The sequence below is a fragment of the Ictalurus furcatus genome, chromosome 21, assembly GCF_023375685.1.
Source record: "Ictalurus furcatus strain D&B chromosome 21, Billie_1.0, whole genome shotgun sequence".
NCBI classification, from domain to species: domain Eukaryota; kingdom Metazoa; phylum Chordata; class Actinopteri; order Siluriformes; family Ictaluridae; genus Ictalurus; species Ictalurus furcatus.
In genome coordinates, this window is record NC_071275.1 from 417177 (window position 1) to 444339 (window position 27163).

Sequence of the window (27163 nt, forward strand, 5' to 3'; positions counted from 1 at the left end):
ATGACCAAAAGAGGGGAAAAAACAAAGGAGGGGAAAAACAAAGAAGGGGACAGATGGAGAGACAAGACAAGATCACTGTCAGTAGCATCATGCAATGGATTACTGGTCAGGCAGCAGAGCAAGAGAAATTTAAAATCTATGTAGAATTTGATCATGAGTGTCAGCTATACTATGGTGAACACTGCATATGCTATCCTCTTCTCACTGCATGTTCTTGTTCTGTGACCTTTACTGCACAGCACCTGGGGACTTGCACAGAATTCCTTTGCATAATGAGGCAGGCTATAAACAACAGCTGGGAATTTGGTCGTTCATGAGTCCTTCTATACTGTAGTTGTTACTGTTAGTGTACTATTGAAACATACTAACTCTACAGTTGTGTTGCAACTGGAACAATTTGGCAGCAGCATTGGCTTCATCAAAGTTCTAAAATTAAGATGTATTGTTAAAAATACAGCAAGCTACACTGCAAAATAAAATTCCATACTGGCTACACGCTTGATTTAAAAACAAATAAAAACAAATAAATAAATAAATCTTTCCAGAAACAAATTCCTGACAGAGCAAGTACAATTCTTTGAGATTGGGACCAGTTGAATCCAACAGGTTTTTAGCGAACTCTCGCTAGAACTTGAGGGAGTAGAGTGCTTGGGGGGGAAAGCATACAGATGTGACCTCGGCCACATGTGCACTTTGACTGAAGTAGATCCAATAGGGCTTCGCACCAGCGGTGCTCAGGCCCTAATAATAATAATAATCTTCTCGTGTCGAGGTTCCACTTCATAGTGGAACCATCATGGTGGAAGGATTAGCCACTCAGCAGTATGATACTGAACGTTGCCCAGGGTGCGCCAGGGGAGGCTCCTTCCATGCACACGCGTTCACACACCCATTCATACACTACGGACACTTTGGACATGCCAATCCAACTACCATACATGTCTTTGGACAGGGGGAGGAAACCAGAGTACCCGGTACACCAAAGATTCTCCTCCAAAATAAGCATGCCAAATTTGGTGAAGATATCTAATTTTTTTCATGAGTTATAGCCATTTATATAAAAGTGGCCATGCCTTCTTCCTGTGTTTTTGCATACCATAGCTACCTCAAGTGGAAAGTTCAAACTTTGTTTTTGATAACTTTTTATATTGAGACTCCAGAGAATCATTTGCCAGTGATTGGGTCCCAATCAGATGAATTTTAGGGCAGAATAATAATAATACATTTAAATAATTAAATTTTAAAAATCTTTACAATTACAATAGGGTTTCAGCCCTTCAGGCTTGAACCCCTAATAATAAATAAGACAATTAACGATTACAATAGGTGCCTACACACCTTTGGTGCTTGGCCCTTAATAATAATAAGAAGAAGAAGAAGAAGAAGAAGAAGGTGACTTTCAATGTTGGCAGAACACTATGCTGTTCACACTACACGACTGGCTGTTTTGTAATCGTGAGTCATGAAGTTGGTGGGGTGTTCACACTACGTGATTGCTTGGCACCAGGGGGTCACACACTACACGATCTGACAACGACAGTCATCCGATGATGCTATCTGGTGTCCAAACTACGTTTTGTCATGAAAACACACGCAATAATTGACGGATATATGATGTGAAAACCACACGCAAAACAGCAATTGTTTATTTGAAGATGGACGTAGGACAGAAACAAGTGGTGCGAGCTGTTTGCACGATGATTTGTGCTGAAGAAACCCCAAAAAAGAAAAGACAAAGAAAGCAGGTGAAAGAATGGATTAACACACGCAGCCAGGATTGTTTGTGCTACAGAGAGAATTGGAGGTGAGTAAAAAGGTTTCGTGGGTTCAGTGCTTGGCCCCTAACAAGAAAACTAACAAAAACAATGGGGAACGTCACCCCTTCGGGCCTAATAATTGGATGCCAATCTGTTAATACGTCTTACTTTAAAAATGGCTAGACGAGTCAGTTGATGAAGAAAACCTTGTTTAGGTTAAAGCATGAACATTTAAGCATGTGATCTACACATGTACAGTGGTGATTGAAAGTTTGTGAACCATTTAAAATGTTCTATATATCTGAATAAATAGGACCCAAGACAATCAGATTTTCACACAAGTCGTAAAAGTAGACCAAGAGACCCCAATTTAAGAAATGAGACAAAAATATTATACTTGGTCATTTATTTATTGAGGAAAATGATCCAATGTTACATATCTGTGAGTGGCAAAAGTATGTGAACGTCTAGGATTAGCAGTTAATTTGAAGGTGAAATTAGAGTCAGGTGTTTTCAATCAATGGGATGATAATCAGGGGTGAGTGAGTGACGTCCTGTTTTATTTAAAGAACAGAGATCTATCAGAGTCTGATCTTCACAACACATGTTTGTGGAAGTGCATCATGGCATGAACATAGGAGATTTTTGAGGACCTCTGAAAAAGTTGCTGATGCTCATCAGGCTGGCAAAGGTTACAAAAGCATCTCTAAAGAGTTTGGACTCCACAAATCCAGTCAGACAGACTGTGTACAAACGGAAGAAATTGAAGACCACTGTAACCCTCCCCAGGAGTGGAGACCAACAAAGATCTCTCAAAAAGCAAGACATGTAATAGTCTGTGAGGTCATAAAGGAAGCCAGGGTAACTTCTAAGCAACTAATAGCCTCTCTCACATTGGCTAATGTTAATGTTCATGAGTCCATGATCAGGAGAACACTGAACAACCATGGTGTGGTTGCAAGGAGTAAACCACCACTCTCCAAAAAGAACATTGCTGCCCTTCTGTAGTTTGCTAAAGATCACATGGACAAGCCAGAACGCTACTGGAAAAATGTTTTGTGGATAGATGAGACCAAAATAGAATTTTTGTTTTAAATGAGAAGCGTTATATTTGGAGAAAGGAAAACACTGCATTCCAGCATAAGAACCTCATTCCATCTGTGAAACACGGTGGTGGTAGTATTATGGTTTTGGCCCATTTTGACCTGTTCTGGTCCAGGACGACTCGCAATCATAGATGGAACAATGAATTCTGAATTATACCAGCGAATTCTAAAAGAAAATATGAGGACATCTGTCCATGAACTGAATCTCAAGAGAAAGTCGGTCATGCAGCAAGATGATGCAAAGTCACACAAAACACACGTTATTCTACCAAAGAATGCTTAAAGAATAATAAAGTTAATGTTTTGGAATGGCCAAGTCAAAATCCTGACCTTTATCCAACAGAAATGTTGTGGAAAGTCCTGAAGCAAGCAGTTCATGTGAGAAAGCCCACCAACATCCCAGAGTTGAAGCTGTTCTGTACTGAGGAACGGCTAAAACTCCTCCAAGCCGATGTGCAGGACTGATCAACAGTTACTGGGTACGTTTAGTTGCTGCACAAGAGGGTCACACTGGATACTGAACGCAAAGGTTCACATACTTTTGCCACTCACGTATGTAATATTCAATCATTTTCTGCAATAAATAAATGACCACGTATAATATTTTTGTCTCATTTGTTTATTTGGATTCTCTTTATCTACTTTTAGGACTTGAATTGAAAATCTGAATATTTTAAGTCATATTTATGCAGAAATATAGAAAACTACAAATCCATTGTCTGTTTTCAGTTTTTTAACAAAGGTGAAATGGCTAAAAGAAAAAATGATGACTAGTATCTTTCTTCCAGTCCGAATGCCGCAAACTTTTTTTTTTAAGTACCTAGAACAATGAAGTCTAAATTGGAACTGTCTGCTAGTTTGTTGGGGGACTCAGACACAGATTCAAGTCTAGTTTGGAAATCTCTTTGTTTAGTAATGATTTTTGATAATAGCTTTTCTCTTACGTAAAGACAGATCTTGAGGGTAGTTGGCACAAAGTTCTAATAAACCAAGATCTTGTGATGCTGTTGCTCCACTTGTGCCTTACATTTTTGTGAAAAATGTAACCTTAAACAAAATATTTAGTGTAACAGATTCTTATTGATACAGATATATACTCGCATGAGAATTGCTTACCGAAGGAATGTTATCAGATTTTTTTTAAACATTAAATTTCTTACAATATGATTTATTAAATAATAACTTGGTTACATGTTCAAATTACTTCTGCACAAAGCTTAAAAAAGATGAACATTACTAAAAAAAAAATCTGTAATATAGAAATTTTTAGAAATGTGTCACATTGTACCAGTTATTTTTAACATACAAAAGTTATCATCTGGCCAATAAAAACATGTGTTGCTGTCTGCAGTGCATGCACTTTGCATTCTAAAATCTCTGCCCTGAGAAGAGTAGGAACACTAAAATCCACAACAGGCATCTAATATTGAAGTGTTACAGGTACAATATGTGTGACTTCAATATACAGTAGTGTCATTTGTCAAACCAACCCTGGAACATATCTTTGCTGAATAAAACGCAGAAGACTTTTTTTTTTTAATTGATCCAAAACCACTAGCATATCATTAGGCAAGATACAGAAGAATGTTTCTTGGTGAAAGAAGTATAAAAATGCTAACATGAACATGCCTCGCAGCAATTTAAGCCCATTCAGCACAGCCTATTTTCTTGAATTGACTGCTGGTCAACAAAGCAAACAAACTTTCCATGGAAGAAACACTGTTTTGTTTTCACTGCATCAAATAATTCTTTGAACCCAAACGCAAAACAATAACTGAACACAAATGGTCTTATTTGCCTGGTCTCTTTAGATGACCCAAACTATGCTGTGGGGAAAAACTGTCACACAATTCGTGCATATCTTCTGTAGTATTAGACAGTCTTGGACAGAAAGGGTAATAGTCCAAATTAAAACTAATTAATTCATATGTACCTCATTAGAAAATGTTATGAGCAATCAATACAGTATTATTTTGAATGGAACGGTCTTGGAATGGAACTATCAAGGCTGTGCAGTCCGCACTGCATGTGCATTCTGTGCAGCATAGTGCTAGTAGCACAATTCATTATCACTGGGCAAACTCAATTCTTTAAGAAATACAGCATCAATTCTACCAACTATTAGGATTTTGAAATGTCCATTGCTCCAGGATTGCTCCATTGATCCTGATGCTAGTTAAACACTGATCCGAGTGTCCTGTAGTCAATCAGTTATGCATGTTCAGCGTTTCTGTTGTGCACTCTTACACTTGGCACAGCACTGAGTCTCTGGCACCACAAGGAACTCACAGGTGGCTGCCCGAACCTGGACAACAGGCTCAGAGCCAAAAGGAGGCTCACTCTTAAAGCCTCGGCACACAGAGTAACGCTCTAGGTCTTCCAGCAGAGTGGCAACCTGTGCCACTGAGGTGAGTCGGGCTGGGTGAGCATGGTACAGCCAGTGTGTAGGCAGCAGAGGCTGTCCCTGAACACTGATGTGGTAACGAAAGGTTGGTTCAATCTGCACTGTTGTGTCTGCCATGGCTGAGAGCTTGGAGCACTGAAGGAGCTGCAGGCGCGGACCCTCGGCCAGCACGGCACACCATAGCACAGGTAATGGAGCGTCGCGCAGGGATGCCAAGAGCTCCAGCAGCTCCAGGTCCAGGCCATCATCATCAACACTGTCGCCCCCCAGGCTAAAAATTTGTGTGATCTGTAAAAAAAGTTTATTACTCGATAGGTAAATACAAGGATGAGTCAAATGAAAACCTTATTTTTTATTTTGCATTGTTTACTGCAAATAGGTGTTGTAAATGTTTTCTGCATAATTGTGTTCAATGTTCACTGAGTGCAGTGTTTCAACTCATTCAAACTAATCAGAAGCACTGTCAAATTACACACAGAAAAAACCCCAAAAGGCTATAAAATGTGTGGTTGCTACATTTTGTTATTAACACCATTAACACTGCTGTGTCTGCTGGAACGCTTGCCTTCATGTAAATATATGAGGACGCACATGTACATATGGGGGAGGGGTAGTTGTATTTTCTCACAAAACTGTATTTTAAATTTGAAGTCACGGACAAAAAAGCTCGCATTAGCAAACTAACACTAAACTGCATACAAAAATATTTATTTGTACATGAATTCATTTTTGATGCTACAACCTCGAACATGACCTCACATCATAACCTCTTTTGACTGGTCACGGATTATGTCTCATCCCCACTGCCCCTGCCCACAGTTCTGATTCTTCAGTGAAGCAATGCACACATCTACACAAAAAAAGTGCACAAATAGTTGCAAGAATTAATTAATGTACAAATAAATAGTTTTGTATGTATCTTTGTATTAGCTCACAAATTTTGAGCCTTTTTGTCTGTGACTTCAAATTTAAAATACAGCTGTCGGAATATTTTCTACAGGGTTCATACAGATGCTTCATAATAAAATTCCAGGACTTTCATGCACTATCTTTTGTTTTTATGGACTATACAATAGATGTCATTCAAACATACTGTTTATTTCTTCTTTTAAAATTCCAAAACAAAATTAATAATAATAATAATAATAAACAAGCAATTTTCATATAGCACCTTTTCCACCCATGCTGAACTAAATTTGCATTTCCCATGCATTGCTTTGTCTTCACCATAACATCAATATACCAACAATTTTCAATGGAAAGTCACTAAATGTCGCTAGATTATGGCATGCGCTAATTAGCATATCATTACGTCATCATATCGTATTTGCATTCTGCCCAGAGTCAGCCATTTACATCTGTTTGCTTCTTTCCTACTCTTTGTGCTCGCATACGGTATTTTAAAACAGTCGAATTCCCAAAAAGCTGTTCTCATTTACATATTTTCTGTTTCTGTTGTCAGACAGCAGAATGAGAATGAAATAGTGACTGAAACACGTCACATTAAGACTACATGTTAACCAGCAGTTACTTCCAAGCTGCTGCTCTGCACTACTAAAATCCTTATTTTATAGCCACAATATCATCTGACAAAATCATCATACACAAGTTAAAGACAACAGCTGTGCTGTGATTTAGGCGGTGTTGGAGAAGGTACCTTGAAACTGTAGCTTTTCAAGCTACAAGCTACTCATAGTTTGAAGTAGTTAAGCTACAGTCAAGCAAAAAGTAACTAACTACATTGAAGCTACTTAAAAGGGCAACATTTTTAACTGTGTCATGATTGCGAATCAGCTTATGAATCACTGTATAATTCGGCATAAAGAAATTAAACAATTTAAAAATAATTCAGAACAATTATGAATTTATAATGTGCACATTAGGCTACTGATTAATTTCATGACAATCATGTTCATTTATATATGTGTCCTTAGATTTGTGCCTGAACTCTTTGATGCCATATTATAATCGAAGTATTGGACAAAGTATTTTAATCTTTGATTTGCAAAGATTACATATAAAAGGTGTAAGATTTATTATTTGATTCCTTAAGGCACATGAACTTCGATATGAGTCATCATCTCCCGCTCCATTATAGATAATAAGGATGAATAAGCTTTACTTCCGATAGGGCAATAATAATACATGCAACGATAAATCATCATCATCATCGTTTTTTAACCACTGATTAATTAATGAATCATGGAAATAATAATAAATAAATAATAAATAAGATAGGAACTTTCTCTCTTGCAGCTCCCTTAGACAAGATGCTATGAAATACAATCAGACTGTTGTTTTCAGAGCATACAATAAATCCTGCAGCATTCACTAATAAACTTATTGAATTATTTTATTTATAAGTAAAAAACAAACAAACATTGTGTTATGTTGCCCATTAACAACAAAGCGCCAGTAATATTCTCTATCAGAGAGAGAATTTTTAAGTGTTAATTTATTATGGTATTATCATTTACCTGCCCCATACATCATGTAACAAACTGTGGTTGGTCACTTTACGTGTCCATCAGACGGTCACTTCTTGTCCATGCGAGCTAATTCCTGTGAAGCAAGCAGGCACCGCAGCTATGCAGTGAAGAGCACCGCTATAACCGGACAAAAAAAGTAACGATTGGTTGCTACATCGCTACTCGTTTGAAAAACTCGTCACTGGAAAAGCTACATTATTTTTAAAGTAGTGGGGCTACTGTCACAATACTGAAAACTGTAGTTAAGTTAGTAGGTCAGCCATATTTACATAAAATAATCACTCAGAAAAAAATAAGAAAGACTGTCACTTTTCACACTGAATGTGCTCGTGCTCTCTCTCTCTCTGGCACCCACTGAACAGAGTAGCCACAGAGAGAGGTGTACCTGTAGCGGGAAAGCAGGACCTCGCACTCACGGGGCAGTACTGGTGAAAAAACTACATTTGAAAAAACAAAATTCAATACTTGGAGCACCCTGTACGAACCCTGTTTCTATGAGTGAAAAATGAAACATGCAAGGTTCTCATTCTAATGAAATTAAATAAGAAAAAGTGGAACTTTCATATATTCTAGATTCATTAGACATAAAGTGAAATATTTCAAGCCTTTTTTTGTTTTAATCTTGATGATTAAGGCTTACAGCTCATGTAAATCAAAAATCCAGTATCTCAAAATATTAGAATAAAGAATTTATAATACAGAAATGCCGACCTGAGAAGACTCCAAATCAGTTAATTAACTCAAAACACCTGTGAAGGTTTCCTGAGGCTTTAATCTCTCAGTCTTGTTCAGTACACAATCACAATCATGGGGAGGATGAAAGTAAATGTTCCATTTCATTTGGAAATCAAGGTCCCAGTCTGGAGTCTGGAGGAAGAGTGGAGAGGAACAGAATCCAAGCTGCTTGAAGTCCAGTGTGAAGTTTCCACAGTCAGTGATGATTTGGGTTGCCATGTCATCTGCTGGTGTTGGTCCATTGTGTTTTCTCAAGTCGAGAGTCGATGCAGCGTCTACCAGGAGATTTTAGAGCACTTCATGCTTCCATCTGCTGACGAGCTTTATGGAGATGCTGATTTCCTTTTCCAGCAGGATTCGGCCCCTGCCCACAGTGCCAAAACGTCTAGTAACTGGTTTACTGACCGTGGTGTTACTGTGCTTGATTGTCCAGCCGACTCGCCTGACCCGAACCCCATAGAGAATCTCTGAGAGACACCAGAGCCAACAATACAGACGAGCTGAAGGCCGCTATCAAAGCAACCTGGGCTTCCAGAACACCTCAGCAGTGCCACAGGCTCTGCCTCCATTCCACACCACGTTGATGCAGTAATTCGTGCAAAAGGAGCCCCGACCAAGGACTGAGTGCATAAATTAACGTACTTTTCAGAAGGTCGACATTTCTGTATTATAAATTCTTTATTCTAATATTTTGCGATACTGGATTTTTGATTTCCATGAGCTATAAGCTGTAATCATCAAGATTGAAACAAAAAAAAGGCTTGAAATATTTCACTTTATGTAATGAATCTAGAATATATGAAAGTTCCACTTTTTTAATTAAATGATGGAAAAAATTAACTTTTCCGTAATATTCTAATTTTTTGAGATGCTCCTGTATGGGTGTAACAAATTCTGTAATTACACAATGTACATTTAAATATAGCATTATACTACACAGCCCACATGTGCATATCCATGGCTTTGTAGTCTGTGAACAACTAGTAACTCCGACAGTTAGGAGCTAATTTTAGCCTCTTTGAGTATATAGCCATAACCACTGTATTTTTCCCCTCAGACAACCCACTACCTACAATGAAATTAAATATCATATATGCTACACAGTGTATCCGTTTAATTTCCATGTCCCAGGTTTAAATGTTTGCTTACACGTACATTTATTTTTATGGCATTTGGCAGATGCCCTTATCTCATTTATACAACTTGAGCCTTGCTCGAGGGCCCAGCAGTGGCAGCATGGCGGTGCTGGGATTTGAACTCACATCCTTACGATCAAAAAGCAAAAATGTCATCTCCTTCCCCATGCATTTTTTTTTTATTATTTGTTGTGAATTTTTAATATCAACATCCAGTCAGATTGCATATAGGAAAAAAAAATCCTTATAGCCAGAGTAACATGAAGTGGATCACTGAATCTGATACGTTGGGGATGTTTTGTGGCTACTAGAAAGAATTCCACCAAGTATCAGGACATTTTAAGGCATTTAGGATCTTTTAACATAATTTCCCCAGACATTGCACTGGTCATTCAAGCCACTTTGAAAGTTTGAAATAGACTGAAATCCACATGCATACACCCAAATATGCTTGGTGTGTTCTGTGCTCACCGTTGGCTCCATTTCATCCTCATCTGGCTCCTCTGCATGTTCAGTTGCTGGGGACTGCCGCCACTTCCTGTCCTTTACTATAGTCCACTCATCACAGAACAGATGCAAAAGATGATCATCAGAAAGTGCCTGGCTTGCCTCAATTTCTGCATCCTATAAAAATAAATAGGATACAATTGCTTATACTAAAGCAATAGGCCAATAACACTGTGCAGACAGAGAACAGCTATTAACCAAACAGCCTGAACAGCTCACTAGTCACAAACTTCCACGTCCAGTGATAAGTGAAATATACGGATCCAAGAAAGCAATCCGATTTACTTTCTAGGTGATTTGACAACTTAGTAGTAGGCATGGCTCAGCTGAAATCAATGATTTAGAAGCTGAGACCATGCAACTCAGAGGCTCATGTCCTTAATCAGATCCCTCCTAACAGTCTAGTGACTGGGCATGCTCTCTGTTCAGAGGAATTTGACAGAGTCTGTCTACAGCTACTTCCAGGAGAGTCTTTCTGGCTGATAACAACATCAATTATAGTTGAACATTCAACTACTGCCTCAGCAACATCAGTACATGAGTCAGAGTTTGTCTCTAAACTGACAGACATGTCAGGAGATTGCAAGTTTAAATCACATTTGACCCAAACTGGCCAGGAGCCAAGGAAGCAAATGCTCTCTGGGTTGGAAGGATGGCATACTTTCTATCCCCCGGCAATCACAGAGACACTAGCCAATCGTGGGCATCTGTGAGCTCATGTATGCAACCCCCCAATTGGGAAGTTTAGAATACAGCTGAGACACATAAACTGATGCAGAATTCGCATTGCTCAGTAGACTCTCCTGACATACCTGTCCATTGTATTCTGAGATGCAATGCTTCTCTCTCTCCACATAGCGCACACCAACAACAGAACCTTTTGCTATTCTTTCCTTCTCGCATTCATTGTCAGAGAACTCAAAATCCCACTTTTCTCTGTTCCCTCGCAGAACTTTATGGCTGTAAGCATAATGCGGTCTTGGTCTGCCAGGTGTAGTCCAGCCCTGAGGAACATGGATTGTAGAATCAGCCAAAAATAATAGCACCGCTGAAAAAAGGTCAAACTATCTACCATCTAGAAAATAATCAATAATGAAGCACATTAAATAAAGCAACTTACAGCATTACAAAAACATGTAAAATTTGTGAAAAAAGATTATTAAACTTCCAGGATGAGCTGGTTTACAGACTTGCTGAGGGAGAAGACCTACCTTTGCTTCTCTCTGACATTGACGCTGACGGCACTTCTGCCTTTTTTTATTGCTGCCACCAAATTTGGGTTTGTCTATGCAATAATCACAGGTTCCACAGTCAGCTTTGGCCACACAGCCTTTACATCGTCCACAGGAACGCCGAAACTTCCTTAAGAATCCCTGCAGAAGAACCAACAGATGCAATGTCCTAACCTCCTCAGATATTAGCAGTGTAGGACTGTTTTTTTGTTATTTTTGTTTATTTGCAAAAGCAAACATTGGCCACTTTGACCTCTTGTGCTATTTTCTACCAAATTACAGTATAAATAATTAAAAAGTTATAAATTATATACACCTTGTTATGTGGTGTTTTCTACATGATCAATGAAAAAAAATGATTTCATTTGCCACATCTGGGCTACTCAATTCATAAGGTCTTACAAATAAATGTTGTCTGAATAAATATTCAAATAACTTGAATGAAAAATTTCGGTCATATTTATGATTTAGGTCATATTTATGCAGACATATAGAAATCTATATTTATCCATCATCTCATACGCATCTTCTGATATAAAACACAAATGTATTCAGTGTATAACAAAAACAAAGAATTGGTCTTGCCATTCCAATATTTTCAGAGGGGACTATATTTAGATCATTAGTCTGTCTGATGAGCATGCCCAAGTAAGTTTGAAAGAATAGCATACATTGTTCAAAGTACAGACAGATTGTTCGCTGTTGAGCATAAATCTTACCTCACTGTCGTTTTCTTCATAAAATGGTGACTGATCATCAGAGTCACTGTACTGTGGAATAAAATTTGATTATAGAACAAATATTCATACATTTCATTTGTGAAGAGTAGAAATGTCAATAATAAACTGTTAATATCACCTGTGATTCCTTAAAGTCTGGCAGTGATTGCTGAAAAAGAATTGCAAGACAACTGTAATGATCTTTGTACAAAATGTATACATATTTTCCTAAATTCTAAATCTGTAGCAGAAGCCAGTTTCGAAATTCTGGCTAAAGCACTGTTTGTATTGTCACTTTTCAAATAAGCTAGGGGAATTATGGGTTTTTAACAGAAAATAATGTGATACAGCAATCAGAGGTTTTACAAATTTTAGAGATGACCATTTAGCAAACTCCATTCCTCCATTCCTGTCAGCTAGGTAGATGATATGAGGCTATGGCTATAGCTTAACTAACATGGGAGAATAATATTTTGTACACTACATGAGCAATTTTTTCTTTCAGTGGATACTATGGAAAAACCTGACTTCATACATGCCAAGATTATGCATTGTAATTCTACAGCCCAATGTGCATTTGATTAACATAATTAACAGGTTTCAGTATTCTTGACTTTGTATACTTGACTTTGTCCAGCTAATGAATTAATAAACTGCAATTACTAATAATCCGTTACTTAAAAGGTGCTATCGTTATTTAATCTATTTTTAGAGATCACAAATTCTGTGATTTACCTCAAAATCTGAAATGACATGAAAACTGCAGATGGGGAAGAGTTAGAAATGTGAATACCATGGTGTGGAGAAAACTGTTAGTCTTTGCTAACTAAACATCAAGGCTGCATACAATTTCACAAGATTATAACTTGAAATGTGAAAAAATGTTTTAACTTAGCATACCCGATGAGCTATATCCAGAGTCGAATTGTACTAGTGCACCCAGAAAAACAAACAGAACGCCAGCATAAAGATGTACAAAAGAGTCAGTGGCTGTTGCCTTTTTAAGACTCATAAATAGGTGCAGGACAAATCTAGAGATGAAAGGTTTGCTTACCTTGGAAATCGTGTTAATAGTTTCTAATCTTTCTTGTCTCTGCAGAAAACAACAACGTTTAAGTTACACACAGTGACTTTTCACATATTTTTTTAAAAATATTCAAAATCAATAGTGCTACAAAGATCAGATAATTCATATGTAATTTCTTACTAAAAATGTAAAATACTACTTGGAAAAAAAAAACAGTTTTCATATTATTAAAAAACTTTCAAATTTAAAACTTAAACTCAGAAAAGTCATACATACATGGCCTACTGAACCACACTGTGCCAGAGGAAGCACATCATCCGCTCGCCTCTGGAAAAGACAGAGAGGTTAAGGTGAAAAAGAAGACCAACAAAAATACAAAAAATAAAATAAATCAAATCATCTTTTATATATTCTTTCAGCAATCCTCATCACCTTGAGGGATGGACACAAGCACTTCCGCTTACGGCACCTAATAGGTCTTCGGTAGTGAGGGTTCAGTTTTCCATTCCTGCAGCTGGCACAAACCCCACAGTCCTCAGTGAGCTGACATGCTCGACAAAACCCACAGGGAAGCCACTGAGAACAGAATCACAGTTTACATCTGCATCTTTAAAAATACTGATGACAATTAGTATGCTAAGGACTTAGCATTACTTACTTTTCTAAATGTAATGTTGCGGTTATCTTTAGCTACATAAAGGAAGTGGGAGACAAACAAAATGCAGTCTAAATGTTAAAAATACATCGTAAACAATGGCAAAGGCTTTTATAATAGCTTTCACTTTTTTTGCGCTAACTTGCACTAGCATATGGACGTATTTTATTAAGCACTTTTCTGCATAAAAATGCTGTCATGTAAATGACTACTTGTTGCACTTTTATAATTAACAACAAACATTTAGTTACTTACAGGCATTGCATGCTTTGTTGCATTTTTCACACATAGTCAGTCCCTCTACACTTGTAAATGAGTTCCTACATCTTGCACAGGTACTGAGAGAAAAGAATGCAAAGAGAGAATCATGTGGTTTGCACTGTTTTCTTCAATATTCCAAAAAAACCAAAAAATCCACATATAATATACTAGGAGTGTAAACCTCAGGCTTCCACATAATACAATATGGTTTCGATTCATAAGGTAGCAACTTGAAATCTGACTATGCTAGAGTTGCAACAACTAAATGATAAAATAGATAATAACTGATTATGAAAATTGTTGTCAATGAATCTCATTATGGATTAGTTGGTCTGCACGCGGTACATTTACTCATTACATTACTTCTGTTCCGAAAACACGCTTCAGAGAGTAAATACTAAAGTTGTGTCCCAAATGACGTACTGTACACTTACACTATGCACTGTACACTACTGTCTAGTGCAGTGTTTGTCAGCTGGGGGGGGGGGGGGGGGGGGGGGCAGTGGTGTAATTACAGGGGGTCCATAGGAAAGTTTAAATAATATATATTTTTTGTTAAATGTACCAAAACATATTCAAATGAGATGTTTTAAAATGAATCAATTTGGTTATTCTCGTGCATTCACAAATATCATGTTAGCTGAGCTGACAATTGTTCATTGATGGATTTATTTTTAATTTATTTACAAATGAAATGATAATTTGCAAAATCCTATGAGTGGTAAACAACTTCAAGTGTTGCACTGATGGATAAAATAAACAAAAGAGTCAAATTAAATGTCACCAACAATAAAAACAAAACAAAAAAAAATAAATAAAATCTTGAAATTTTTGTTATGGAGTGAGGGGGGAACTTGTGGATTGTTTGAAATATGCTAGGGGTCCAGAGCTCACAAAAGGTTTGGAAACACTGGTCTAGTGTATGAATTTTAGAAAGGTAATATCATCTCAAATGGAACACATTAGTTTTTTACTAACCGGAAGTATAAGCCGCTTCCTAGTCAGTGGCATATGACATCATACGCACGTAATGTGACGCTGCTAGCTTTAGCAGATACCCGAAGTCACCGAAAATGACTTTCTTCAGTTTACTGTTTATGTCAACGTTACCTTTTATTCCCAACAGGACCTCAGTCACCATAATATGGAGGCGTAATCGTCAAGTGTGCAACCTCCAAGTCCTCTAAGGCATAGGGGCATTTTATATTACACACTGCGGAGAAGATAAAACTTTATAAAGCGGTATTTTTGTAGCACTGAAGCATGACAGTGATGTACGAGCACAAACTTGTGTTTGTATCCAAAATGCTCCGCTGTATACAGGGGTGGGGGAAACTGGAGCCAGTTGCTAAGAGGTTTAGTTTAATTTAGGTCTGCACAATTAATCGAACATTGATCTCAGTTACGATTTTGACTCCCCACGATTACATGATCAACTGCAATAGTGACGTTTAAAGATCGTCCTCCGCTCATAGAAAACTCAGCTGTAGATCAAATCAAGCGCTCCGTAAACTTACAGCCAATCACATAGAGTGGCGCAGAGATGACGTCATTTTGTAACGCCAAAACCCGGAAACAAGTTAGCATTTTAGCCCTTCGGTTCCATCGTCCCAAAACAATGGGTTTTTTTAAACGGGATTTTGGTTAAAACCCTGAAATAAGGTCTGTGGTGAACACAAGCTCAAAATATTTTCACATTTTAGTCTACAACATAAAATACGCCAATAAAACCCCACTCATAATTTAAAAAAAAAAAAAAAAAAGGTTTTATGTGTATTGATAAAGGTGGTTGCTAACTGTCACGTAATGAGGGTTTAGGACTGACGAAAGTGCAGATAAGAGCTTTATTGAAGAGAGGCAGACAAATCCAAAACGTGAGACAATAGTGTGGTTGAAAACCAGCAAAAGGTCAGGGGTTCAGCAAACAGGCGTAAACAAGGCTAAACTAGAATCAAACAGCGAGGTCAAGAACAGGACCAAAACTATGAGACCTGAAACTATGAACAAACGCTTGGTACACAGAAAACTCGCGCAATACTTCACGTCGAACAATGAGACACGAGGGGTTTAAATGACAAACGTAATTAAGGGTGAACACAAAACAGCTGAGACTAATGATGACACATAAGGGAACAACCAATGACATTACAGGGGCGGAGACAGGACAGAAATCATAACAGAGGCACATGTAGAAAGTAAACAAAGTCAACATCACTAAAAGAGCGTGCTGCGAGCTCCAGTGCTTACGCAAGGGGAAATCACGACATTAACATGTTGCTAAATGGGACTACAGACGTTGTCGGGGACATTAAACGTCATCACGCTGAACAGGAAAAAACTTTGCAGATAAACTGGTTCAGGTCTGCTGTGCCAAAACATGTAGATGAAGATTCATCCACAGAGTAAATCCGTATTCTGGAAAAGGTTTTAAATAAAGTTTGGAGAAGTTGTGGGAAGCTCGGTGATGGTAATGATGAAGTCGAGTGACCGTGGTGCAGATTGTTTATAGCGTACGGTTAGATGTTTATTTCTGGAGATTGTATTTAGGCTTCAAACTTTATAAAAGTTGTGTTCATTTGTGAAAATGATCTTGATGGACAGAACGTGTTAGTGTTGTAAACTTTTGTTGATCACAGAGTTTATTATTATTTTTAAATAATCCAAAAGCCTATGTGAAAATCCTATTGGTGCTGCCCTAGTTTAATTTAAGTTTATTGTCATTATATGCTGTATTTGCGCGCTTGCAGTGTAACTTCTGTTGTTTATTATAACGGAAGTGATCTATTAGTAACGAGGCCATGTTGCTCCTCACTCGCAGTGAGAGCGCAAGTAAAATCTGAAATGTCTAAAGTAGGGCTGCAACTAACGATTATTTTCATAATCGATTAGTTGGCCGATTATTTTTTCAATTAATTGGATGGGGGTGGGGCGAACTTTCAGTACCTTTTTTTATTATTATTTATTTAACATTAAATCCACAAACTGAGTGTTACAAATATAAATTCAGACTAAAACTTTACACAACTGTTTGTCCAAAACAGAAAAGAACCCAATACACACACACACGAATATATTTTATTAATTTAGGACTGTAGTTTAATTCAGTGCTTTTTGTGAATCCATAAAAAAATCCACACAAAAAAAGTACTTATACATAATATAAATATAAGCTAAATAAATAAGATAAATAAATAAATAAATAAATAAATAAATAGTATTTATGCATTACTTTTTATGGATGCACAAAAAGCACCGAATTAAACTCCAGTCCAAAATGAATAATAAAAACTCACTTTCACTGCACCTTGTGGTTTCTGTTACTCGCTGTCTTTAGACATATTATTTTACTTGTGTTTACTTTGATTATAATGTTTTAATTAGACATTACAGATCTTACTCATGCTCCTACTGCACGTCTACACTGTGCATGATCAGTAACATGGCCTCTAGGGATGCACCGAAATGAAAATTCTTGGCCGAAGCCGAAACCGAATATAATGAAAAACTTGGCCAAAGGTCGAATACCGAACACGTTTTTCCATTTATTTTGCCATTTTTTTCACCATTGCATTAATTAAATAGTCAAAATGTGCTATTTACTATTTTGTCTTGCTTTTCAAAGAAAAAAATCAATTACAAAAACTACAATTTCAAAATATTTAACACTGAACATTTTTTTTGTCATTCCAGCAGGCATAGGCTACCAACAAGGTACAATATAATTTCAAATAAATAAACGAGTAAAATAAAAATATTTTGATGTGGTCATCTTCGAGCCCCCCTTGAATAGCCGATGTTAGGCCTATAACTGACTGCTGAAAGAATGGAACACTCTGTAGCCTACAACTAAAAAGTGCATTAAAAAGTGCATTGACAAGAGTGCAGAAAATGGTTCTATTGGGTTCTATACGGCTGATTATATTGGGGATATGTACCGCTCACGTCCCTGTACACCTCGCCGAGTATTATAGTAGATATAGTATAGTTAGATATGTTGTTAATGTTATGTTCCATTAAATAAATACGTCTTTACCTGCTTCCGTACTCTACTCCCTTACGTCTCGCGACGTGACAGAATACTCCGGAACAGAAACAAAACAAACGCACATGTCCACAGTAACAATGTCACAGTTGTCAACATCCGAAGAGCATGCGCTCGTGCACGTAGCTCGTGCATGCGCGTGCCCCCCCATTGCTCTGAGTGCGCTGCCGGAAGTGGAGGTCGTGACATTCACGCGTCTCACTCTGGTTTCTAGGCTATTCGGCGCGTCATCAAACACGTCATTGTTCGGTCAAATTTATTCGGCCTGTTCACTTATTATAATTTCGTTGCCGAACATTCGGTGCATCCCTAATGGCCTCGTTACTAATAGATCACTTCCATTATAATAAACGACAGAATTTACACTGCAAGTTTTTTTTTATTTTATCGATTAGTTGTTGCAGCTCTAGTCTAATTAAAACACTATGATCAAAAGTAAAATAATATGTCCAAAGGCAGTGAATAACAAAGCATAAGGTGTAGTGAAAGTGAGTTTTTATTATTCATTTAGGACTGTAGTTTAATTCAATGCTTTTTGTGCAGCCATAAAAAATAATGCATAAATACTATTTTTTATAACGTATTTATATTTATTTAGATGCAAAAAAGCACTGAATTAAACTGCAGTCCTAAATTAATAATATATATTCTGGTTTGTGTCTGTATGTACTGGGATCCCCCCCAATCCGATTGAATAATCGGTCAACTAATCGATTAGGAAAATAATCGTTAGTTGCTGCCCTAGACTATACCACTGAATCTCCTATGATACAGTTTGATTTAGCAGCCTCCAATCGATATCTGAACAACTTTGTTCATAATCTAGGGCCTATGCTTAACTTGCAAATAATGACGACATAGAGAAGGACTATTTTAAAAGTATCAGAGTTAGGGGCAAATCAACTTTAACTTGTTTTTACATGCACAAACACACTGTTTGATAACAGTCAATCTATGATTGATGCATCAATTCATTTCAGACATTGCCTTTTAAGTAGTCAGATCGTTACACCCCTAAAGTACACCAATCAAAATAAGAAAACAAATACATGTATATAATCTGGAAGAAACATACCTAAGACAGGCGTTAGATGGAATATAGGTAGGTCCATCCTCCAGGTTAGTGGGCATTTTTAAAGTCTGTGAAAGGAAGCCTGCATTAGAAGGGACATTCTGCCTTGTGGGGGCTGCTGGTTGGATTACGAGAGCCTGATTGCGGTTCTCATTAGATGTGCCAGGACTGGGAACACTAGGAACATCCTTTTGACTTGAGGAAGGAGTTAGCCTCTGCTGAGCAAAGTGACTGAGGCTATATGGAGGGCCTGGACTGTAGGTCCTGTCATAAGCCTCAGTTGCCTCATTGTGAAAACTGGACTCTGAGGAGAAACCACAGTCAGCTGGGGAAGAGTGGTCCATCTTCCTCTTCTATATGGTAAATATGAAAAGAGAAGTAGTATTATTTTCAAATTAAAATTCAAGTATCAAAACATTTATAGTATTTTAATGCATTAGAAATTTACTAACTCAATTAATTATTCAAGTAACAGTAACAGCTCTATTAGTACTACAGTGTTCCCCTAATACAGGGGTTCCCAAACTAAAGGTCATGACCCCACATCTAGTCTTTTGTTTCATTAAATTATTTTTTACAGATTATTATAATAATAATAATAATAATAATAATAATAATTATTATTATTATTATTATTATTATTATTATTATATCTGTATACACATTCGAAATACAGAAGACATATTTTCTGTGTTGATATTTTGAAATGTTACTTGGAGTCCAAGTCAAATTGAAATGAATGTGCACTATTTTAGTCTTTTCACTATCCTGACACGGTGCAGTAATGACGTTCAACAATAAAAATGGACACAATTTCCTGTCCCTCTAACTCTGCTAAACAACTTAACATAATGTTTCAAATCACACACTTATGTTCTATTCCAGACCATAAATGAGTACTAACACTAACCGGATTATAGTTAGTGTTTGAATAAAAACAAAAAACAAACAATAAAAACAAACAAACAAAAACTGTCATGTAGCCTTCAAAGCTACCGAAGTGTCCGTTTTGTATACCAATCCTCAGGATTTTCTAGATTAGTAAATAGTTTTAAATGTAAGGTCAGAGTTTTGATTTGAATCATCAAGGCAATAGCAGAAAGTTTAAAAAAAAAAAAAAACAGAGCTTGTCATTGTGTAACATCTCTATGCATTAAACCACTAAAGATTTTACTTAACATCTAAACTTTGAAACTTTACAGACAGGGCTGTTTTCTAATGAATGGCACTTTAACATTTTCCGGATGTACTGTACGTAAGATACGCAGTATGTGAACGTTGATGCCAAGTATAACGCACATGCTACGTATAAAACAGACCCCTCCGATTCATGTCATGCCACCCCAGTGTGGATTATTTCCCTATAACACAACACTTCCCACTAGACTGGTAAGCAACTGCAAGGAATATTCCTTTGGCTTTTAGCCACTTATATAAACATATACATGTTACTAGTGTAATAAATTTTTTCAAATGTTACAGTAGTCCTAAATTGTTAATTTGGAATTTAAAAATGTAGAGAGGTGAAGGCTTGGGGTCACAAAAAAATTGTAATGTTAATTTGCCCAAAACATTTGAGAACCCCTGCCCTAATGTTTACACTTACATTCTACGACCTGCCCGGACGTTAAATTTCACATACATTGTTTTAATTTTTTTTGGATTTAACACTGTTTTAACACTGTTTTTAGTTTTATTGAGTCTCACAATCAGATTTTTAACACAGCTAGGTACCTTTCTCCAAGCAAATTTACACACATGCACACAAACACACACACAGTAGATAGTTAAACCTAACTAGCAGGCCTAATGTATCAATAACTAGATAAGAATCAGGAATATTGAGGAATATTTGCAGTAGTAGTACTAGGACACTGATGGGTAAAAACAATCAACAATACACAAAAAAATCTATTCTGTTTAAATTCTGAGATAAAATGCTATATAATAAAATATCAAATACTGTTATGCCAGAAAGCTTCTTTAACAAAATCTGGAGTGCTAAATAAAGATACAATCCTGGTCAGAATTATTGGCGCCTCTGAATTGTAAGTACAGAATTTAGAAAATCTTCAGAAATAAATGTAAATTAAGCAATTTTGTATCAGAATATTTAAATAGTACATCCAAAGTTATTGAACAACAACAAAGGCTTTCATATAATGTAATTAAAAATAGACAAAATGTACGCTGGACACTATTATTGGCACCCTTTTGATGAATTTAAATAAGTTCCTCAACAAAGTAAAAAAAAAAACATAAGACTCACCTGTGCTTAATTTTCAGTGTTCGCATAACCTGATTTAACCCATGAATGCCTGTAATAATGCATAAAAAGGGGCTGATTGTTCCCAGTTTCTTTTTCCACAATGGCAAAGACAAGGGAGCTGTCTGAGAGCATCAGAAATGCTAATATCCAACAACATAATTCCAAAGGTTACAGAGCAATTGCCAAAGAATTTCTTAATGTTATCAAGAATTTTCACAGTCACACTTCCAGGATATGGCGCAAAGAAGAAATTCAATGAGAGAAGTCTGCGAAGGTTGGTGCAGACTGTGGGAAAAACACCACACAAGACATCTAAAGAGCTTCAGGTTGACCTGGAGAAATCTAGAGTGATGGTTTCAGCCAGTACCATATGCTGTACACTGAACCAAGTAGGGCTCCATGGGCGAAGGCAAAGGAGCAAACCAAAAAGGCAAGACTAATGTTTGCAAAGGTCACAGTCTTTCTGGGATAATGTTCTACGGACAAATGAAATCAAAGTAGAGCTTTTTGGGAATGCAGTGCATCAGTTTGCTTACATCAGTTTGCTTTTTGTGACGAAATGAAGCCCATAAAGAAAAGAACACCCCAACTACAGTACAAAATGGTAGAGGTTCTATCATGCTGTGGGGCTGCTTTGAAGCCTCTGGTACTGAAGGCATTGAATGTATCGAAGGAATGATGAAATCAAAAGATCAAGTAATTTAAAAGTGAAATGTGTTACCCAGTGCCAGAAAACTAGGTTTGAGGTGAAGGTTTGGGTCTTTCAGAACAACGATCCGAAGCACACATCTACCAGCACAAAAGAATGGCTGAAAAGGAAATGAGTCCTGACCTAAATCCCATTGAAAACCTTCGGAGTGAGCTGAAATCTGCCAGTGCAAAAATGAATCCTGTAAACTTAAGAGCTTGAACACATAGCAATGGAAGAGTGGAAGAAAATAACAGCAGACAGGTGCAATAAGCTTCTAGATGGCTACAAGAAATGTTTAGAGGCTGTCATTGTTGCCAAAGGTTCTGCAACCAAATATATGCAAATGGGTCCCAATAATTGTGTCCAGCGTACACCTTTTGACTGTATTTTTAATTTCACTATATGAAAGCCTTTTTTTGCTGTTGTTCAATAACTTTGGACAGGTTATTAAAATATCCTGTACTTACAATTCAGGGGTGCCAATAATTCTGACCAGGATTTGTGTAAACCAAACCATCTAAATCACTCAATTTACCAATCACATGCACATGTTTGTTTGTTTTTTTTTTTATTCTAAATGAACTAATAGGGTAAAGGCTGAAAGACATAAGTTATGTTGACTCACTTCTATGCCAATAAAATATATTTAATAATATATAATATTAATAATAAAAAGCAAGTGTTAAATCCTCTATCACCTGCATTACAGCTATGCACAGACAGACCAGAACACCCTCCATCTATATGGCACCATTTCTCTTGTCATAATTGAATTATTACTTTTACCTGTCTTTTTATTCTTTCTTTTTCTTCATATTCTATTTAATTAATGCCAATAATATAAATTTAAATGTTCTTCATGGTATTCTTAGTCCCTGACCTAATGAACTAGCATCAAGTAAAGGTTTACATTAGTCTTTAGTCTTCTCAGGCATAAGTTTACACACAAACTCAGGAGCAGATATGAACATTTTTCAGAATTTACGGTATTTTCACGAATACCAAATTTCTTGGGTAAATGCTCATACTTGTGATTTACACATAAATCTATTCATTTCCAGCTTAATTAGAGAGGCCCATTGGTAATGTGAATGAAATAATACATAGAATACATTCGAGTAAGCATACATTACTGCAAATCAATTAAATATTTTGAAAAGAGTCATTTTTGTTTAGCACAGTGAATATTAGCAGACTGGTTTTAAGATATATTTAATTAATTGCTTGCTTCCATATTTTTGACCTGTTTTGTATCAAAACATATCTTCAGATTGTTTCCTCACCTTTATCCCTCTTTTTGTAGGTTCACCATCAAGAAATAGCCCTGTTTTGAAGTCAAAGTTGGTAAGGTCCACAGTATTCCCAATGGATTTGAGTAGTTCAATCTTACTTCTTACTCTATCACCTTTAGGGCTTCAAAAGGACATTACTGGTTAACAGTAGCACACAGATTTATAAAAGTAAACAGTGAAGAACACAGGAAGGTTACTGGTAAATAAAACTGTCAAACATACCTTAAGTAGTAGATATCTCTCTGCCCCACACTCATACCAGAACGACGCAGAACCACTTTGCGTTTCCAGCCCTCTCCCAGAACAGGACAATCCTCCCAGCCATCATCGGAGCCGAACCGCCACTTCCTTTTCCTTTTCCTTAAAAAATTGGGCATATATATTTATTTGCCATAATCTGCTTGTTAAGTCTGACATCACGCATGATGTAAAGCCATTTCCCGGTTCAAGAGCTCCTTCAGATCCCAAAAGTGAACAGCAAAAGTTGATATTTAAAGGTGATATGCCACGATCTGGCTGAAGTATTTCTATAAAAAATAAATTAAAAAAAAAAAAAAAAAAAAACGTACAGGACTGCTATAACTTTGGACACAAACAAAGATGAAAAACTAAAAGGTGTACCAGCCAGGTTTTGGGGGGATAATGAAGTTAGGCTAGTTGGCATATAATGATCTGCCCCCCCCCCCGGCTAGCTAGAGATGTGTTGTTGGGCTGATATAAACACAGCACTGGCAATGTCATTTAGAAGTGTTAGGGTGAGAGTTAAATGGTTTTCAATACAGGTGCACGTTGAGGGTCAGAGGGTCAGATACAGCACCTGCGAGTGCCCAACAGGCAGAGACAAGTGCCATCATATCACATGGCTGCAGAAGAATGTGTGTGGAAGAGGACGAGGACACCGAAAACGAACGAAATTGCAGCCAAAGAGTGTTTCATGGCACATTTTTTCAGTCGATGCTCATTTTGTTGCGTGGTTTGAATTATTTGCTTAACGTTATGTGGTTTAAAGCCATTGAATTACGTGAAAATGAATCGTATTTGCAAAAGAGTGCTAAAATACACTCACTGTGTGCTGTAGTACTGCCACAAAATCCTGATCCTAAGCTGTATAGTTTTTTGGACTCAGGTCTATTCAGACAACAAGGAACAGCACTGCAGCATGTTGAACATACGAGGGTCAGAAGAAGCTTGGACCAGGAAACAGTAATACCAGAAGCTCGTTACGTCACGACTTAACAAGAGAATAAACTGAACTGATAACTCAGCAATACATTCACATACAATTCCACTTTACATTAGACACAAAATTCATCGTAAACCAACATGAACATACCCCACAGCACCTCCTCCTCCTCGGTAGTTTCTCTCACTCCCAGCTACACTGCCGCTCCTCTCACTCTCTCCAGCCAGACTGTCCATCTCAGCGTCCCTGACCCCATCTATATCCCAGCTCTGTGCATCATAGTCGTCGTCTTCGTCCTCCTCCCAGTCCTCCTCCAGAGGCTCAAACCAGTCCACGGGAGGCTCATCTAGGCTTTTCACGGGCTCAATTCCACTTCCGGCTTGTCCAACACTGGTGTCAGTAATGTGTCTGGTCTCTGTGCTGCTGAACAGCGGCTTCTCTTCCTCCCCTGCTCTCTCCATCACTGAACAGTACTCTCCGAAGTTGGTCTAGCCCACAAAAGGCTTTAAAAATAAAACCATTTATAAACGTCCAGCTCTCTCGACAGATACCTAATATTCGCTTTAATAATGTTAGCAGCCATTAAAGGTTTGATAATATGAAGTTAAGCCGAGCCATAACAGAGTTCGGTTGCATCCTTTTCCTCTGCTCCTGCTGAGAACATGTACGACTAGAAGGAGAAGCGTGAAGTGAACGCTGGAGCTGGATAACTACTCGGGCAACTGTATGCACACAGCCGGGTCGTTCCGCTGACTGGCTGTTCAATTAAACAACGTAGTTTTAACCCTTACCACTTCAGTAACACTTTCCAGAACAGCCGTGCAATCCTACCTCACGGTTTACCTGTGACAGGTTTCTAACGAGATGCTTAGAACGCGTTTATCACAGTGCCATGCTCAGGTTAACAGCTTATTGACCGAAGCGTCGCTTTAGCATTAGCTAGCTAATAGTCCGAAGGTGAGCCTGGAGATGTTTAAAGCAGGAACAAAGTGAAAAGTTATCGGACACGCTAAGGCGTTAAAATTGCACTGTTACGATATAGCACAATACGGGATGGAATCACAGTTAAAACATCAGATTGCATTATATAGCAGTTCACGCATTTCACCAACACATCCGGTAATAATTCAAACAGACCGGAAGCGGAAGTTTGAACTCCAGGTGCCCGGTTTCTTTATCCCGCCCTCGTTGGCTGCTGCTGCGTTCTGTTTCATTTCGAAAATGAGAACACACTGCAATACAAAATAAAACTATACCCAGATCAGCCATAACATAAAGCTGCTGACAGGTGAAGTGAATAACATGGATTATCTGCTTACAAGGGCACCTGTAAAATAGTGGATATCTTAGGCAGCAAGTGAACAGTCAGTTCTAGAAGTTGATGTGTAGGAGGAAAAATGGGCAAGGGTCAGGATCTCAGCCACTATGACATGGGCGAAATTGTGATGGCTAGAGGACTAGGTCAGAGGGGTGTATGCAGTGGTTAGTACATACCAAAAGTGGTCCAAGGAAGGACAGCTGGTAAACTGGTGACAGAGTTATGGGTTTATAATATTTATATTGCACTTTCACATTTAAATAAACAGACCGCTGCTTTCACCTCCATGTTGTGCTACATTCCTGATAATGTACAAATCTTTGCATCAAATTAGACTGGTCCTTAAAGTGCATCACCTTGTAGAAGCAAAATATAAATAAAATTGTACCCAAAATATAGGATAAGTAAAAATAAAAATACCATCAACCAAATGAAAATATGCATCAAATATAACAATATTCAACCAAATGAAAACACTTCAGGCGAATGCAGAAAAGGCTGTTAATCCTGTTTTGAACTCACCTTTCTCAATTCTCATCTAAGCCCAGTTTATGTTGTTTGCCGATTGCCTGACCATCGCCTGTTTTGTGACCGTGAAATTGCCCTACGTTTTGGATTTGTCTGCATATCTTTTTAAATAAAAGCTTTAACTGCATTTGCATCTGTCTCCAACTCCATTACATTACAGAATACTTCACCTACAACACAGATGCAGCAGGAAAGCGGAGGAGATGTCACGCCACTGTAACAAAAAAAAAACCATGGAGCGTCTAGTCAGTACAGGATCCAGTGGATTTAGCAGTTTAACTCAGTTTGTAATTTGTAATTTGTTCAGGAGTACAGAGTACACCCCCAACCTGGGGGGACCACTATGACAAGTGATCCTGCTCTGCTATTCATCACGTATTTTGAGCGGGGTGGCCTCCACAGCCCAGCTCCAGCCCCAGCCCGATGGGGCGGCCTCCAGAGCCCGGTTCCAGCCCCAGGCCGACGGGGCGGCCTCCACATCCAAGCTTCCTTCAGAGGCTGAGAGGGTGGCCTCCACAACTCCAGAACTGAGTGGTGATCTCATCTCCAGAGCTCCAGCCTGAGACCCATGAGGTGGTCTCCCCTGCAGAGCTCCAGCCAGAGGTCAACATGGTGACCTCATTTCCTGAGCCCCAGTGTGAGACCGGTGAAGTGGTCTATCCAGCCATGATCCTGATAGAGGTCAACGAGGCAACCTCCCAGGTTCAGATCCGGTTAGAGGTTGACAGCACAGCCTGCCA

At 37.9% G+C, this 27163-nt stretch overlaps 1 protein-coding gene across 5 annotated transcripts; it reads right to left on the minus strand.

The window, feature by feature from the left end:
• Positions 1-1804: 1804 nt before the first annotated feature.
• On the minus strand, positions 1805-26725 carry mbd1b (methyl-CpG binding domain protein 1b). Of its 5 annotated transcripts, none has more exons than XM_053653560.1 (16): positions 24728-26723; positions 23617-23754; positions 23386-23515; positions 19146-19495; positions 14023-14105; positions 13771-13802; positions 13545-13688; positions 13389-13439; positions 13140-13178; positions 12986-13015; positions 12225-12254; positions 12086-12136; positions 11346-11507; positions 10947-11138; positions 10099-10251; positions 1805-5555 (listed from the first exon to the last, which is right to left on the minus strand). In XM_053653560.1, the coding sequence occupies exons 1-16, from the start codon at positions 25036-25038 to the stop codon at positions 5085-5087; spliced, it is 2367 nt and encodes a 788-aa protein (XP_053509535.1). In that variant the 5' UTR covers positions 25039-26723; the 3' UTR covers positions 1805-5084. The 5 variants fall into 5 exon arrangements, with proteins under 5 accessions (XP_053509535.1, XP_053509538.1, XP_053509537.1 ...); XM_053653563.1 differs by having other exon boundaries at positions 24461-24856; XM_053653564.1 differs by lacking the exon at positions 1805-5555 and adding an exon at positions 7749-7873 and having other exon boundaries at positions 24728-26725.
• Positions 26726-27163: the final 438 nt, after the last annotated feature.

Bases quoted from the DNA above. Each gene is read 5' to 3' on its own strand.
- mbd1b (XM_053653560.1), bottom strand. From the start codon at position 25,038: ATGGAGAGAGCAGGGGAGGAAGAGAAGCCGCTGTTCAGCAGCACAGAG. The intron at 13,179-13,388 runs GTATGTATGACT...TGTTTTCTGCAG, and splicing joins AGTGTGGTTCAGTAGGCCAT to AGACAAGAAAGATTAGAAAC. The intron at 11,139-11,345 runs GTAGGTCTTCTC...CATGTTCCTCAG, and splicing joins AATGTCAGAGAGAAGCAAAG to GGCTGGACTACACCTGGCAG.